A 17,455-nucleotide genomic window follows, 5' to 3' on the forward strand; every position below is an offset into this window, starting at 1 on the left:
AAAGTAGACTTGGAAAGCTGTGTCTGTGCATATGCTATTATTACCTTAATTTACAACCACCTTATTAAGTAAAATGCAATTCCATAGTGTGCAATTCCACTTTGGCAATAATCAGCCTTTTTTCAGGTTGTTTAGAATCAGGTATTGAATAGCTATTAAATTTATTTCACATGAAAGCCTTTTAAAAATGGATTTGAAAATACAGTCTCTTAAGTTTTCCTACCAACTCAAAAGTGAATAATCTGTTGTACTTCAATTGAAGACATTATATCCAATGCTTCCAGCTTTCTGTTAATTCAGGCCTGCAAGGTAGCAGAAATGAAGGTAGCCGGTGGGATGAAGCAAGATGGAAAACTTGGCGTGAATTTATACAGATGATAGATTCAGTTATTCAGGAGCTCTGTTTATGTGTATCATTCTGTCATTTGTGTTAAATGAAAGGAAGATAGTTAGCCGTTCCTAATGAAGTAAAGAAAAAAGCCTTACGAGTTTTATCCTAATCTTGACCTCCGAACCTCTTAAACATTCTTACACTTCCCCATCAACCCAATCCCACCTCAAAAGCTCGTAACTATAAAACACTATGGTAACAAATCTCCCAATAGGCTTAGCAATTCAAACTGTAGAAATTGGATTTGGGAAGGAGCATCCATGAACCTTATTTGTCTGTTGAAGTCGGACGGAATTGGATAGTTTCTGTTCCCCAGGGTGAGTGCTGGCAGCAAGCTGGTCCCCTCACCTACCCCAGGAGTCTGCAGGAATGCTTTTCCTGCTTTATGTCCCGTATAAAGTCTATAGACTATCAAGAGAGACATGTAGATAGGACCTGTAAGTATTCCTTCATGTTCTGGCCCTGTGTTATATATCTATGTTTCTTGCATAGATACCTTACGGGAAAAAAGTGAGAGGAAGGGGAGGCAGAACAAATTCTTTGCTTAGTGTTTGCTTGGTCTACAGAACATCATGTCAAACATGCTCTATGCCCTTCCATCTACTGTAAAAGCTAAAAGAAAAATGCCATTCTTCTCTCAGGAAAAAAAAAAAATTCCTTTGCACTGCTACTTGCACGTTGTCACAACTTCTCCAATTTCCATTTAAAAGAAAAGGAAAAAAAGAGAAAGGTAAGCTAGCAATGTCTTCTTCAGAGAAGAAAACCTTTATTTCACTGTAATAGCTTAGGAAATTATACCTAAAGGTATATGGAACTGACTGCATTTTTGTATCGTTTCTGTGGCCACACACATCTCGTTTTTTCTGTGTATGAGATCTTTTACATGCAAAAGATTCAGGATAAGAAAACTAGAGAAATACAACACTGCCTGAAACTGAAAAAAAGAATTTAAATTGGAAAAGGAGTAGGAGGAGAAAAAATAAAAATAAATCTGTTTTTTGGTTAACCCTGATTTACATGCTGGTTTTGCAGGTGTTTCTGGTGAGTAGTCCACAAGTCCCAGCATTCATATTCTTGTTTATTATTCTTTAACAGTATATACTATGTGTTCCAAGAGACTTTTTTTTTTTTACAGTATTTGACATGTAATTACTATTTGTCCAGGATACGAGTAATGTACAAATATCCTGTCTGCAGTGAGTTTACTTGGCTCATGTAAGAGGCGTAGAAATAAATACATCTTCTGAGGGTAAGCCATGTTTTTACAGACTAATAGATTATCTGTGCATGCACAGGAACACAGTGTAATCTAGATATCTTTTAAAATAAATCCTTGAGAACTTTCACAGCTGATTTAACTGGAGTCCTTTTAGCTCATATAGAGCCTATAACAGTGCCATTAAATTAGTGTGGTGTTTGTAGACACAAGGAAAGTGCTCCTCTCCCATCATCCACTTCATGACGTCTAATTTTTCCTCAGGTATCATGCACTACTGCATTATGTTGACTTTCTGGGTTGCAAATTCAACAAGAGAATATTTAAATCCTGAAACATTTTTTTTCTTCATGACTTTTTAAAACAGAAATATATAAGCTTTTATTATTATCTGAAGTTTTCAGAGATGTTGATAAATCATGACCAAATGAAAAGTAATTTTCGATCACAAACATATGACATTTGAAAAGCTTACTCCACTTTTCCATCGGTCTTAGGTATTTTGAAAATCTATATAAAATTCTCAGTTATGGAACAAAGCACTGTACTTCTGCCCTATAATTCAAGAAAAAAAAACTTTTTTTTTTAAAGCCCACATTATTGCACTTGGATGTGACGTTAAGGACACTCAGAAAGATGAATTTTATAAAAAAGCATCTGCCACATTACTATTGCTTATCTTCTTCTTGTGTAATAGTATAGTTCTTCCCAGGTCAGAATATAGGATCGCTAGGCCAGATGGCATCATGCTAATTTCTCTGCAAAACGTGGTCTGTAGCATTAATGCTAGGAGGCATGAGTCTTGTGGGAGTTCACCTGGTATAGCCAAGCAAGCAAGTTCTGTGGTGGTGGAATGCAGAAGTCTGTGGGATGGGATAACCCACCTCAGTATGTTTCTTCCAAAACGATGGGGAGGTGATTGATGCATGGTAAATACGCGTGTGGGCTTGCAGCTCGCACGTTTGGCATCGATCCACTCTCAGATGCCGTTGTTGGAGAAAATACATGCCATACATCTAGTGGCTAGCTGGAACGAGGACACAGCACCCGGCATGGGGTTACGCAGCCATGAAGGAACCTAGTCATGCCACGGGAAATAAGGCCAAAGCTGCGTGTGGGCATCATGCTGGAGAGGGATGCTCCTGTGAGGATGCTAATTGAAACACCCTGTTATGATTTCATTAATGCTGCTGCAATGAAGACACAGACATCTTTGAAGAAATTCTCAGTGGTTCCTTTTGCTTCGGAAGACGGCAGGTCGGCTGACAAGGAATGCAGGCATGCTGTGGGACAAATTTAAAAGTAAAATTCTATACCTGAACTTCAGTGTTTTATACAGGTTGCAAAGGAAAAGTCTGATATTGCTACGCAGTGACGTTCCGTTACTATGCTAGCTGCTGCCAAGAGGATGTCCTAAAGTTTTTGTTGAACTATTTTGTTTGTTTTACTGAAATCCTAGGACTTTCAGCTGTGGACTTGGACTTTGCTGTTCTGAGTTCTATAAAGAAATGCATAGCGGGAAAGACTGTCATTCCTGAAGGAACCATATCAATTAATTTCACTTCTCTCTCATGTACAGGTAACATGTCAAGCTCATGTACTCTTGCCATACTGTTTCCATCTTGATATCCATGGAAATAGCTAAATGACATGCAGGTAGAGGTTTGACATAGTAAGCGGCTCATCATGCTCATTCCTTTCATTTCACCTTTTAATAGTTTGCAAGGTGCCTTTTCTTGGCACCTTTTTTTTTTTTTTTTTTGTGAGAGAGAGGGGGTAAAAAATGCAGTTGGGAAAAAGAGCAGGTATGTGGCCAATCTAAATAGTAAGAACTAACAGGTTCTATGCAGAACTAGCTTGGAAGTGATGAAAGACTTGGCTGTCAGAAATGCCCTAAGCAGTAACAGCTATCAGCTCTAAACCAAGGAGCTGATAGTAAATCAATAGTAAATCCAGGATCAAAGACCTGAATGATTTTTTTTTAACTGTAAATTTAGACTATACAGCTAAGGACTATGTAAACATCTTGTTTGTAAAAGTTTCTACTACTCTCACTCTTGAGGATCCTGCACTGAGTGCTAAAGTACTAAAGAAAAGATGCGTGTGTTTGCAGAATAGGTCTATACACTGGAACCATAAATTGACAGACGACTTCATCATTGATAGTGATTTTTTTTTAGTCTATCTGATTATTTTCTTCTTTACTTGACAAATTAGGCTGGTAATCAGATATAGAATTATATTGCAGCAGATTGGTAACTGGTACTGCAGAGTTGGATAACAACAGTCTTTCTTGCCGTTTGCTTCAGATAAAATGTAAAATAAGAAAACTGAAATGTATAATAGAAAAGAAAAATATGACTATGTAGAAGGTTGCCTACCTGGGAAATTTAGATAGGTGTGTATATTGGATGCTGCTATTATAATTCTGTTTTTCCCTCTTCACCTGTTTCTTGACATTAGTGCTTTCTTTATAATCTCTTTGCATTATTATAGAAGGCTTTTATAGCAAACCGACATTTCACCATTTTTTCACTTCTGTATCACTCTGTTCTAAGGATTCCAGTGTATACCAGGCACAAGAATGCTGAAGTCCTTAGAATTCTAGTTTGGTATTTTGACCCAAATATTTTAGAACAAAATTGAGCTGTTTTGCTGAGGGAAATTAAATTTTCCTAAACATATGAACTGAGTTTCTTTCTGTTTCTCATGTTAGCTGGGTAAGTTACGGCCAAAACTGGAAAAGTAACTCTAGTAGGGAAATGATTAGGATGTAAACATGAATCTATAAAACACAAGGTTATAAATAAGCATGCAATTACAGTGAGCAACAGAATCAAGGCCCAAACATGTTCTATCAGTCAGAAAACAGAGTCAATTCAATGGATATATGAAAATTCTATATAGTCAGAGAGAAAAGGTCTCTTAAATTACCATAGAAATGAAATACTAAAATATGGAAATCAGTGAGATTTCAAGGGTTAGGCTTAGTGTCTTAGCAACACAAAGTAAAATCTTTATAGAAATGTTTGATTTTTCAGTTCATCTACTACACACTTTAGTATGTTCCGTAATCTGCTTTCTAGACCTTCTCCATAGCGATTGACCCCTTTATCAGAGTTAATGAAGGACCTCCTCATTGTGCTAGTGCCGACAGCAAAATTCCCATTGTTTTCAGTAAGATCAGGACATTTGCAAACAGTTTTACTGCAATTATTGAACAAGATGAATTTTGCATTGCAGAACTTTAAATAGTACAGAACTACCCTCCTTGAAAGAGGTGGACTCAACAATTCTGTAAACACTAGTTTTTCATAGTGTTTAAATGTATTACATAAAAATTGAGAGAAAAATCAATAATTTTGGGTGCTGCTGTAAACATTTAGTGCCCTCACTCAGACATTTTAGACTAAAGAATCACCCCGATCTTCTTGCAAATTCTTTAGAAATCGCACTTTTTGACACCTTTAGAAATTGTTATGTTTGAGAAGGGACATTTCATTTTGAGTTTCTATTATAGGTCATTTAATATCATCATGGTATTTTGTGCTTTGACGATCTGCATAAGCATATATTCAACCAAATCCTTCATTATGGGTATGAAAAAATAACATAACTTTATAGTTTGTTTTAATAACAATTCAAAAATGTGTGTCTACCTACTGGTTTGAATTAGCCTGGTTCCAAGTCGCCCTCATTTGCTTTTTATTACTTCGTCTATTATAACCATTTAAGGTCATCTAATCCAACCTCCTGTTCTGATGCTTTACCATTGCCATCTCCAAACTAGATCAGACATAGCTTGGTCAAAGCAAATTTTGAAAACCTCCAAGGATAGATATTTCACTACTTTGTGGGTAACTTGTTCTGACGGTGCATTACCAATGCTGTAAAAACTTACTCTTAGCGTCCAATCTGAACCTCGCATGCCGTATGTGTGGCTGTTGTCACTACTCAGATCATTTAGCAGTAAAAAGAGTCGGGTACTGTCAACTTTGTAAGTGACTTTCAAGTAGTTGTAGGTTGCTGGAACTCATTAGTTTATTAAGATTAAATAAACCCAATTTCTTCAGCTTCTCACAGTTCATATATTGTAGGCCCCTGAGCATCTTGGGTAGCCCTTTTATGGACTTTCTCCAGTTTTCCAACGGCTTTCCTGAAACGAGAGGATGTGAAGTGGGAAAGCTAGACACAAAATTGCAGGTGCAGCTACAGTCATGCCAAGACAAGGGGATTAATAACAACTTTGATCTGCTGGCTGCATTTCTCCTAAGGTTTGCCTTATTTGTGATGCAAGTGCACAGTTGGCTGGTATTCAAACTGGTGTTTCCCATAACCTTCAGGTCCTTCCCATCAGAGCTGCTGCTCAGCCTGAATTGATGTATGGCGTTTTGCAGGTGCAGAATTTTACACTCTTGGAGTAAGTTTAGTTTTCTTTCTGGGCAATAGTTAACAGCTGGCTATAATTAACTTTTGAGATGACTATATTTCTTAAGGAAATAATTGGCATGTGCCACTTAGGCTAATTAGGTTTTAATTCAAGGTTCTATTTCATGTGACTTTCTGAAAAGCACTATGGAAGTACAGAATTTAATTTAAAACATATCTCTCTCATAGCCTGTTTTACTAGCAAAACAACTTCCTGATAGGAAGTAAATCTGGACACTCAGTCTTCCTGTTCTTATCAGGCAAAATTTTTACAGATCTCAAGTAATACAGATATGCATGGAGCTACACACATTATTATGAAGCAAGACCAAAATAGCAAATCTTACTTTCTAAACTCTCCTGACAAGGACTCAATGTCATGAAAAAGGCATGTCTTTCTATAAAACAGAGTTAATCTTAATGTCAAAACCGAATACCTCAAACCTGAGCAAAAACTCAGTCAGATGTGCGGGTACATCAACCTTAAGATTTTGAGTCGTGATTTTGGTTCTGTTGACTTGCAGTGATACAAGGTTTAAGTCTAGTTCTGTTTGATCCTGATCTCTTCGCTAAGTCCAGAGTCTTGATCTGTTTTAGAAAAGGTTTATAAAATGTTACAGAGGGATAATGTGAGAACTAGCTTAATACTACTAATGATTTCAAAAGATAGAGTATTTATTAAACAGTGAGTGTGAGTATCGATTTTTATTTTAATAGGCTTCAGAGCCAACGTAGCTTGTGCATATGAAGCTTAAGAATGTATACATTTCCTGCATATCTTAGCCATTAATTCATAATTGTTCTGTTGTCTGCACTCTAAAAATACCGTTAAATTGGACCAGTCTCTCCTTATTTACCAAAGAATTATCTTTCCAGATTCTCATATTATCATATTTTAATATTATCACTTAGTTGACAGTGTGAAGGATTTAATTTAAAACACCTTTGCAGAGATATTTTTTCTTCTCTTTGCAGACCTTACCCCCAGCTGTCATATCTGTAGTCTCATGCGTACGTGCTATCTACTGCTAAAAATAGCTTTATTATTAAGAAACAAGTAGAAAAATAACTAATTTCTGTCCTCAGAATTTAATTCTTCTGCTGGGTTTCTGAGCGCTACCTTAGCTGTCTGTCCCCATCGTTCTGTGCACTAATAGGGTCGGATATATCTGTTTGAATTCAGGAGTTCTGTAACTCTCCATGGAGGACTGTGGACCAGAAATTAGATCGATGACCCTGAGTACCAGGCAACTGACAGCCTCTTTTCCAAGAGCGTGTGAGAGAACCTCTTTAGGCTGTAATTTTACTTATCGGCACCTCCACATTTTGTAGATTATTATCATAAGAGCGCAGATAATGATCCTCTTTTGTTTTTCTCTGGTACGAGAGGGAGCAGAACGTATGCTGTTCTTCTACTTCACCTGCAAATCAAAGGTGTCAGCCAAGGTGTCTCAGAGAAATAGCTCTGGTCTAGAACCTTACAAAGGTTTAGATCACTATAGTGAAAGAAGTCCATTTGCTGTTTGCAGACTACATATGATTACTAAGTTTATAGTTTGTATTGTGCTTTTTTCCTCTGGTGACTTGCAGTTGCTGGGTATAGATTTCAGTTTTAAGCCCTACTTGTCCATTTTAACATCTTCATTAAAGCTTGAAAGTAAACAAGCAGCACTTGATTCTACCTCTTCTTTTGGCTCCCTCCTGATTTTCCAGCATTTGTTGATCAACAAGATCCAGCCTGGCTGGTCTCCACTTGCCTTATTCTGCTGTGCAACATCTCTAGTGCTGTCTCTCAGCAGGAAAGAGCTATTCCCAGCAGTTTTCCTGAAACTGCAGGAGTGCAGAGGGATGCCTCATCTACTACCTTCTGTGTGCAGAAAGCCACCGGAGACTGACAAATGAGTAGGATAATGTCTTCATGGCACCGTAGCTTCTGCATCTTTTCCTAAACTGACTGACAACAAACCTTCTGCAAATGTTGCAGACAAGAACAAAATTTGGTTAGCTATCCTGAGGAGGTAAGTAGGGGTTTTTTTTCCCCTTATGGTAACAGTTGGATGTGTCAGCTGCGCCTTACATAAGAGCAATGTCTGGTATACTCTAGAAAAAAGTGCTGGAGAATACCTCCCCAGTAAGGATGGAATTTTTATTTTATCTATCTACCTAAAAGAGCCTTTGTATGGATGTATTGGTTCATATGTGGCTGTTTAGTATGTTTTCATAGTGGAAGAACATGCTTATACTAAAAAAAAGTGCGTATCCGTTGTGGTTGTTTAACTAAACCGATATAGACAAAGTAGTACAACTTTATAGTACAGACTGGCCTGTAGTAAGGGGTGGCAATCATGCAATTTTTTAAGCAGATGGTATACTACAAGCCCCAGTCAACTACAGGAGAGTTCTAGCTTTGCTTTACTGTCGGGGGAAATCTCTAGTACATCTTCTAGCACACAAATGGCGACACAAACTTTAAAGGAATGTTTAATATTTAAATGTTAAATGTTTAATTACAAAATTCGCCACTAGCTGCACGGGTTACAATAGGCAATGTAATTAACTTCTGTCAAGTAAATGATGTGTATATCCCTAAATGGAGACGTGGAGTTAGATACTGCTAGACGCAGGCTGGAATATTGGATTGACTGTAAATATCGCAAAAACAGCTTATTGTGGTAGAAAAATTAAAACCAAGATATTCTACAGGAGCTGAATGATGCTATTGTCAAACTTACTCGGAGTCCAGAGAGAATAACGTGAGTGGAGGGAGACAGAAGAAAATTCAAGCCTTACAAATTTGAATCTTTTATCATATGGAATGAGCCTCTTGGCATACACTGTGGAGAAAAGGGAAATTACAACAAATAGCATAGAAATGGGCCACATCAGGCATTGAATGTGCAATTTAGTGTCTTTTTTGTAAAAAGATATGTCCAGTAAGATTAAGTCTGTGAGTTTTATAACATATACGGAAGGAAAAAAAAAAGCAGCTGGTGACGCAACACAGGTTTATTGTGCAAGGACAGGGATAGAGGGGCTGAAATACAAACTTAACTCACAACGCCTAGATGTAAACGCCTCTGTTACGATGGCGTCCCTTTAGCTCACCAGTAACACCTGATGTCTTTTAAGGAGAGACAAGGGTACAGGAGGGCAACGGGAATAATAATAAAACCAGCCCGATGACGGGTTTTGAGGCGATGCCGGGGCCGCACTCCCCCTCAGGGGGGTTCCGCACAGACTTTCCCGCCCGCCGCCGGTCTCCGCTCCGCCGGAGCTGCGAGGACGGGCGGAGCTGACTGAGTTCCCCTTCACCGGGGTGTGGGGGAAGCCGCCGGCTCCGAGCCCGCCCTTCGCTACCCCGTTACTGCCTCTCTCTGCCAGGCTGCTGCCGGCGCCATTCCCTCGGTCTCCGCTGCGCGGCGGGCCGGGCCGCTCCTCCCGTTACCAGAGCAACGGCGGCGCCGAGGGCTGCGGGCCGGGCCGGGGCGGGCCGAGCTGGGCCGGGGCGGGCCAGGCCGCGCCGCTGGGTTCCCGCCCCCCCGCCGCCGCCGCTGCTACTGCCGCCCCGCAACCGGCGGGCTGGCAGCTGGCAGGCTGCCGTCCGCCAAGATGGTTCACCATTCGGGCTCCATCCAGTCCTTTAGGCAGCAGAAAGGTCAGTAGAACCCCCTCTCTGCCCCCGGCGGTCATCGGGGCGGCCCCGGCGCTGCTGCCCGCCGTGCAGGTGCCCGAGGGGGACGCGCACACACACAAAAGCCGCCTCCAGCGGGTGCGGGTCCCCGCTACGGTTTCCGTGCAAGTAACGCCCCGGCGGGTGCCAGGTGCATCGTATGCGCGTGCCTCCACACATGCCTCTGTGTGTCTGCATCCGCCTGACGGCCGCGCTTGTGCTCGGAGGGGGTGTTGATGCTTTCGGGTATTTTACCGGTTTTTCAAGTAATGAGGCTGTAGCGCACGGGAAGGACGCCCGGCGGGGTGAGCCGCCCTCCCGTGCCCCAGCGGCTGGCGGGACAGCGGGGCCCCAGCCCGGTCCGGCCCGACCCACCCCCGGTCCGGCCCGGCCTGGCCTCCGCCAGCCGCTCCCTCGGCGAGAAAGTTTTTCTCCCTGAGAAACGGTGCTGGCTTGTTGTTTTCAGTGGCTGTACAGGTGATTTTACGGATGTGGACAGGTAGTTCGCCTTCCGGAGTTTGCTGCTGCTGTTTCTGGTGGTGTCGGGTTGTAATAGTCTTTATAGCAAATCTAAATCTTGAGAAGGAATAATAGCTGTAACTGTGAAGGCAGCTCTGGCGTGACAAGTGTAAATACTACTTCGGTTCAGTCCTCCTATCTGGTTGGTTGTTTGGGGTTTTTAACTGCAAACCAAAAGCTTTTGCTGGTCAACAAATACAAAGGTAAATTCTCAGCTGTGATTACAGTAATTGTAAAACCTTTATTGTGTTTGCAATAGAAAAAAGATAATTTCCACAATGGACTTTTTTTTTTTTTCTTGATCCTGGAACTGATATTGCTACTATATTTTTTTCTTTCTAATTCTACTGACAGATGAAATCAAGATTTCTTTCATTATGAGCATCCCTTTGCACTCTTCCTGTTGTTTTAGTTGTTAACCAACTTTTTTTTCTTAGAGTACAATATGCCATGAATTCTGATTTAATATGGCTTACTTCATACATAAATCATGGGTTCACTTATTGGATTTTGCCTCATTCAGGTTCTTTTCTTTGAATGGTTAGTGGAAAATAAATAATTCAAAGCACTTATTCCATTCTGGTAATTCCATAATAAATTTAGTTCCTTGCTGTAGAGATTTTGCATTTAATGCCTACCTTGTGTGCAGTAATCAGCAGTGCTGGTTCAAATTGTAAAATGTCTAGTTTAGTCAGGTTCAAAGTTAATTAGTATAAAAAAATCTTTTTTTTCAACTGATATAGATATGTTTATAAAAGCACCAGGTGACTTGGAGTCACTGTTAATCTTTAATTTTTCATAAGAAAATAATTCTTATATTACGGCAACGATTAGCAAACTGCAGCATCCCTTTCAAGGGCCTTCAGGAGCTGTTCTGCAGTAATACTTAAAAAACCCCACCCAAAACCTAACTTCATTGTGTTCAAGTTCAGGGGTGAAATTTAGTTGCTTGAAACCAAGTTGCACCGTGTGATGTCTGAAATTGTATGTTTGTGGTTGTCATAAAACTTTATAATAACCTCGTGGTTATTGAGAAGTAGGTTGTTGTTCTCCTTATTCCTGAAGAAATCCTGATTAAGATGCCTTGCCAGTCAAAAAGCTTTGGAAAAGAGAGGATGCTCTTCTGGAGCCTGTACAGCGTTGACTGCTCTGTGTATCGCTTCCTGAAGATCTTGTATTCAGTGTGATGTGTGCTAAATACACCTGAATGGGTTCGGTCTTCTGTTTTTCTCCACGTACAGCTTTTAGGGATGGGGAGGACAGCACGAAATCTTGGGCAAAAGGCTACAGAAAAATCATAATGAAGAACTCGTCATCTAATCATGAGGTATTTGGGCAACGTCGTCTAGTGGAGGATGTCCCTGCCCGTAGCAGAGGGGTTGGAACTAGATGATCTTTAAGGTCCCTTCCAACCCAAACCATTCTATGAGTCTATGATTTAAAAGAAGCTGAGGATCTGGCACGCTGAAGTTCATAGGCACTGATCTCTCCGCAGCAGAGTGCATCATGTCATTTTGTGTAGTTTTTTTGAATTTGGTATTTGATATCATTCTCCTACTTCAAATTTAAGATTTCAGTTACTGTCATTTCTAACTTACTGTAGCTGAGATTTTGGCTAAATGCACTGTTTATTTTCTAGCTGCTCACAAAACAGTGCCCTAAATTCCCTTTTTTTACAGCATCAGTGGTAATCCTCATGAAATGGCCAACTGCCCATCACAGCTGTGCCTTGTATGCTTCACTTGCATTAAGACCAAGCTTCATTTCTTTGAGGGGATTGAAAGGGCATTATTTTTATATGGATTCTCAATCACATAGGAAAGATATAAATCAACGAAGATAATAGTTCCTGAAAACAAATAGAAATTAATTTTAATGTTTTTAGAAACAGAGCTTGTTCCTATTGCCAGGTAACATAATATTCCAACTCGTTTGCTGAAGAGATGTAACTTTTAAGATGGGAGATAGAATGGGAATTTTGTTTCCTTACCTACTCTGAGCACTTAGTCCTAACTGAGAAGACAAGTAGTGCTTTTGGTATCAAAACTGTCTTTACAAGGCTTGAAAGAGTAGGACTAAGTTCTCCAGTCTCTTGGGTGTCTAGGAATCTCCAACAGGGAGAAGCAAAGAGAGAAAAAAAGCATTTATATCCCAAGGATTTGTCTCTGGTTAGAGTTTGTGGGGGTTTTTGTTGTTTTTTTTTTCTTTCTTTTTTCCTTCTTGACAGAATGAGGAGGTGTTCACAGTAGGAGGCTGCCATTATAATCTGCCACCGTGGTTTTGTCTTGCTCTTTGTTCAGATTGTGTATGCAAAATGAAACCCTCAGTTTTCAAAAGCTGCAGTAGAGCTCAACATAATGTTACAAAAAGACACTGAGAGTTGCGAAAAAACAAATCTTATTCTTCTTCACCCCCACAATTTTTGTTCTTCTACTTGTATCTGAAGGTATGCCTATCAAAAAGAGCAGTGTCCTAGAGGTAGACTAATCTGTGTCTCTGCACAGATCTGTTGAGCCATCTGTATAGTATTTTGTGGCTATTTTTAACCTCTGCTGTGGCAGAAACTGCTTTTTCTGAAATTACTTTCCTCAGTAATATTCTCAAAGATAAAAATTTTATTATTAAATATATTCCTTTATCCTTTTTACCCCTTTAAAAGATGATGCAACCTATGGCCTCTGAAGAATTATGTCAGAGGGAAAAAGGAAAATTGTTCCTTATTTACTATATTTTTTTTCCCAGCCTTCCTTTAGAAAAGAAAAATCTCCATCCTCAGACATCAATATACAGTTTTGCTTAAAACTGCTTATTTCTCTTTCCTGAATAATTATTTATTACTTAGAATAAGATAATGTTAGTGGGAACAAAGATCATCTCCATACATAATTTGTAGCTGAATAATTCCAGGGAAAGACAGCTCATTAGGATTTGATATTTGATCTCATTCGCAGTTGAGTAACAATCTTTTAAGTGCAGGACATAAAGTATACGGTAGCCTTACAGCAGACTTTGTGTTTTCCGAAATGAGTACAGGACTGGTGCAAAGCAATTGCTTGTTTTGTTAAGAAGTTCTATTGAAAAATTGTATCCTTTGGAAGGAAAGGCAACCTAATTTGCAAGAGGCTCGTCTTTCAACAGCTATTTGATGGTGAGTGGGTTTGAAGGTTTCTGGCCTGGCAGAAGGTAAAACCTGTGTTTAGGGTGCGGGTCAAGGCAATTAGGATGCTTAAAATTTTAAATATCTAGGACATTAGTCCTGATACACAGACTGCAATTGCCTGCATACTCTGCTGGCTGCTTTTATTGACTGTTGTTACTCTTTTTAATACCCCTATCAAAGCTTTTTAATGAAAGAGTTCAAGGCTGGGAAAAAGAAAATACATTTATGCCTTAAAATTGAGTTGTGTTTAGCATGGTGTATAAGGGTTAGGAACAACGTGGTCTGCAGATTAAAATCCAGCGGCTAACCTGGGGTTCTTCTCATGCTTCCTGTTAAAGGTATGTAATGGGACAGGAAGGAGTTCAGCAACTTGAATATGCATTATGTCTTTGATGAGAGTGCTGATTTAGCTTCTCACGGGATTTATCTTGAAATTCCATGACTTCTGAACAAATCAGGTATCTCCATAAAAGACCTATTCCTAGATCTGAACTTCTACTCAGTGCCAAATATTTTGTTTCATTTTCTGTATTAGCCATCTGAAGTTGTAGGGTGGTTTAGATGGATTGAGAGTTGGGCTGAGAATCTCTAAAGAGCTACAGTCTTCTCCCTTCATGGGAGCACTTGTTACTCCATTAACTGGTCTTGTTAAACTGCCTTGAGCTACTTAAAGGACCACTGCTGTTGTAGAGTAGAGTTTTGTTGTCATTGTTATTTTACTCTAATTCTAAGATCTAATGACCTGCATTCTTTATAAAACAACTCGTGAATTTAATTTGCATTTAACTTGTGAATTTAAATGAGGGTTTGTAAAGATCACATTTTTAATATTGCTCCAGAGTTTTCAGTATTCAGAAACTTGTAATTAAGATTCTCATGGAGAATTCTCCAAGGATGTTTGATACTTCGGTGGCACCAGTGGACCTAGTAAGCTTAGTAATCTAAAGAGACTGCTGAAATTACTAGAAGATGCAATTCCGTCATGCCGAAATTTGAGAGGTTGTGACTCTTTGCTGCTGTTCTCCAGAGCAGAAGGGCAAGGCTTCCATGTCAGAGCGAGTAAAGGGATTTTTAGGGCTGAGTTCTTTCATTTGCATTCCAGGGAGCACTAACATGTACAGAAGATTTCAAAGCTATCCTCATCTTGACTCTGAAAGCTGAGAGCAATGCAGCTATTAATACACTTCCTTAAAATGATACCGTATTTGAGTAGTGCCATTTATAATGCTTTTTCAGGGCATTGAAAAGCAAGGGCCAATTTTTAATGAGGTTTACTTGGCTATATTTGCTCTTATTTTTGTTGCCTGGTACAGCTGTACAACCTAAGATATACTTCACCTTTTTCAATCAGTCACCTTAGAAGGGCCCATAATACGTCTCTTTATTCCAGATTATACTGTTGTAGGTTGTAACTTCAATAAAATATAGAGCTTCATTGAAAATAATCATTAAATCTGACATACTACAGCTTATATTATGCAGGAGTGCTATAGAAATAAGTTAAATATTGCTTCTATTTTTTTTCACTGAATGAATATTTTAAATGAGAAAGCTAAGGAAATCAGAAATTTTTGGTTTGTCACATAACTGCTGTGTGACTACAGATGACGATGCTGTGGTAAGATGTCTGGGCATTTGCTTCCTACGTTCTCATGTAAGTAAAGCTTGATATAGTATTATCTGTGGAAAAACCTTGTACCTATTCCAGAGCTTTTCAAAACTTCCTCAGTAAGGACCCGCTAAAATAGGCAACCCCTGCCAACGCTGATTCTCTTTAGAACTCTCATTTTACCATTTATATTTCATTGAGTATCACCACAAAATTGCAAGTTCCAGTTCTGCCTTCCTATTTTGGTTGGTTTATTCTGCTTTTTGTCATTTTTGAAATCTGCTAAATGACGATGATAAATGAAACAACTCAGCCATTGTAACTTCTGTTGAATATTTGTCATAGCAGTTTCAATATACCAGATTTTGTTAAAAAGTTTTGCAACAAAATTAGCAGTAGTCAACATATTTTATGATAAGGGTATTTTACAGCTCCAACAACCATGAGAAACTGAAACATCATCTTAACTAACAGTACCAAGAGCCCTGTGTTCCAAGCAACACAGCTAGCTAGATGGCAACTGGAAAAGTAATGATGCTTTTTTTTTTTTCCCCCCCACAGAAAAGTGAGGAAAAGAATAGCCACTTGTATTTTAGACATACTGTATAGCAAAAATTAACTATGCTGAATTCACAAGCTTGCTGAGCAATGTGAAGATCTCTTGTTTTCTGCTTGGGCCTGTCTAAGTCTAAGCTGAAGAGAGTGTCTGTGATGTCTTCAGTTGGACACGCAATGACGTTTTCAGAAAGCATCATAAGTGGGGTTGCCGAGGCTACAAATCTTAAATTGCCTTTACCAAGCTCGTTTTAGAATTAGTTCCGTTCTATATATCCTAGAGCATGTGTTACGGTAGGTTATTTATCGGAGACAAGTGTAACTCAAAACCAAGCTACAGTGTACGGCAGTATGTTTTAACAACTCTGAGCCTCAATGAATGAAAATTCATCACTGTTTTCCCAGAATGAGATTCTGAGTCTGCCTCAATTTGGGTTATCATCTGGTTTGCGAGGGCTTGAAGCCAGTGCGATTACTTAAGTGAGGAATTGTTTATTTGTCTGACTGGTGAGGTCACACTTTAATTCACGATCTGTTTGACTATTTTAAATGGGGTTTTGAAGAAGCTGATATCTTAGTTATCCTTTCAGGTCATCTCCAATATATTAACATCAGGGAAATAGTAACATTTATGATATAATTGTTTGATCTGCTTAAAGGTACACTCTCTCGAGTCAAAAAAAGAACCCATGAAAACATGATGAATTAGATTCCATCTCTGCAGCTCAGAAAAAGAAAATGTAGTTTGAAGAGCATCCCATATGAAGAGTATTTGCGGAAATCCCTCTTGAACAACAGATTGCCACTGTCCATACGGTTGTTTGTTTCTTTAGTAACAACATAGGACAAGAAGATGCATGGGTTTTCTTGCTTCTTGGCTGTGATTGTTACTGGATTTCTGTGTAGTGCCAGTACCTCAAGAAGGATACACAAACAAAGGAAACTAGAGCTCTCTCAAATCTGCGTTGAAAAATTCATAAGTACATCACAGTTACTGAAGAGCTGTAGCTAGTCACGTATGCTCCAGATAACTACTGTCATGATGGCAAGCTTTGGAGTTAGGAAATGTTTGAAATGTCATATTCTATTCAGTGCTTCTCTGATTCAGTAGAATTACTCTTCCTTAAAAAATTCCTTACTCCTTACCGTTTGTTTGTTTAGTAACTTCACCAACAGTATGCCTCTCTAAGCATTCTGTTATCTTTCTGCTTCATTAAACTGATGGAGTTAGTACTTTTAATGAATTAATTTTCCTGAACTGTTAATCAAATTTTTAGGGGGATGCGGGGGAGTGGGGGGTGGTGTTAGAAAAACCCAACAAACTCTCTTTATCTTGAGGCTATTTTGCAGCAGTCTATCACCTTCCTTTTCTGTGTGGTTGTTCTAAAAGTAACTTAGTAGCATGAGAAAATAGCAACAAAAGAGCAAAAGGTATTAAACAGTGAAAATGCTAGGAGAAGCAGGCAATCCTAACAATTTCCAAAATTTATGAATGACTCGAGAGACTACAGGGAAGAATTTTTAAAGGACAAAAAAGTCAATAAAAACAAATACAGAAGGGTGGGTACTGATGCAGAGACACAGAAATGGTAGGGGGGTGGGTAGCTAGCTAGATAAAATAATGCCAGGTAGTGAAAGCAGCCTGAGCGTGTTGAACAGTCGCCGGTGTGTCAGCAGCGCTCCTGAGCTGGTTCTGCTGAAGCAGGACTGTGCGCCGGCGGGTTGCAGGTATCTCAGCAGAACCCTCTTCACATAAAGCCACGTCCGCAGCACCAGCTTCAGCACTGAGTATTGATTTCAAAGTCATTGGCTAAAAGAAAGGGGACAAAGTAACTTAGAGGCAGACGGTATTCAAATTTCAAAGAAGGTGATAGTGTGAGTGTATGAAAAATAATGAATGTGAGTGT

General features: G+C 39.3%; 1 protein-coding gene across 5 annotated transcripts in view; it reads left to right on the top strand.

Moving 5' to 3' along the window:
* The window catches only part of ANO3 (anoctamin 3), a 204,519-nt gene that overhangs the window by 57,009 nt on the left and 130,055 nt on the right, over positions 1 to 17,455 (top strand). The window contains exon 1 of one of the 5 annotated variants that reach the window (XM_054827923.1): positions 9,568 to 9,690. The exons of the other annotated variants lie outside the window; for them this stretch is intronic. Coding sequence (XP_054683898.1) covers positions 9,645 to 9,690 — 46 coding nt within the window. The 5' untranslated portion in view covers positions 9,568 to 9,644. Of the gene's footprint in view, positions 1 to 9,567; positions 9,691 to 17,455 lie in introns of those variants that run through there. 5 annotated transcript variants of the gene reach the window in all.

Source organism: Grus americana, chromosome 5, assembly GCF_028858705.1.
Source record: "Grus americana isolate bGruAme1 chromosome 5, bGruAme1.mat, whole genome shotgun sequence".
Classification (NCBI taxonomy): Eukaryota; Metazoa; Chordata; class Aves; order Gruiformes; family Gruidae; genus Grus; species Grus americana.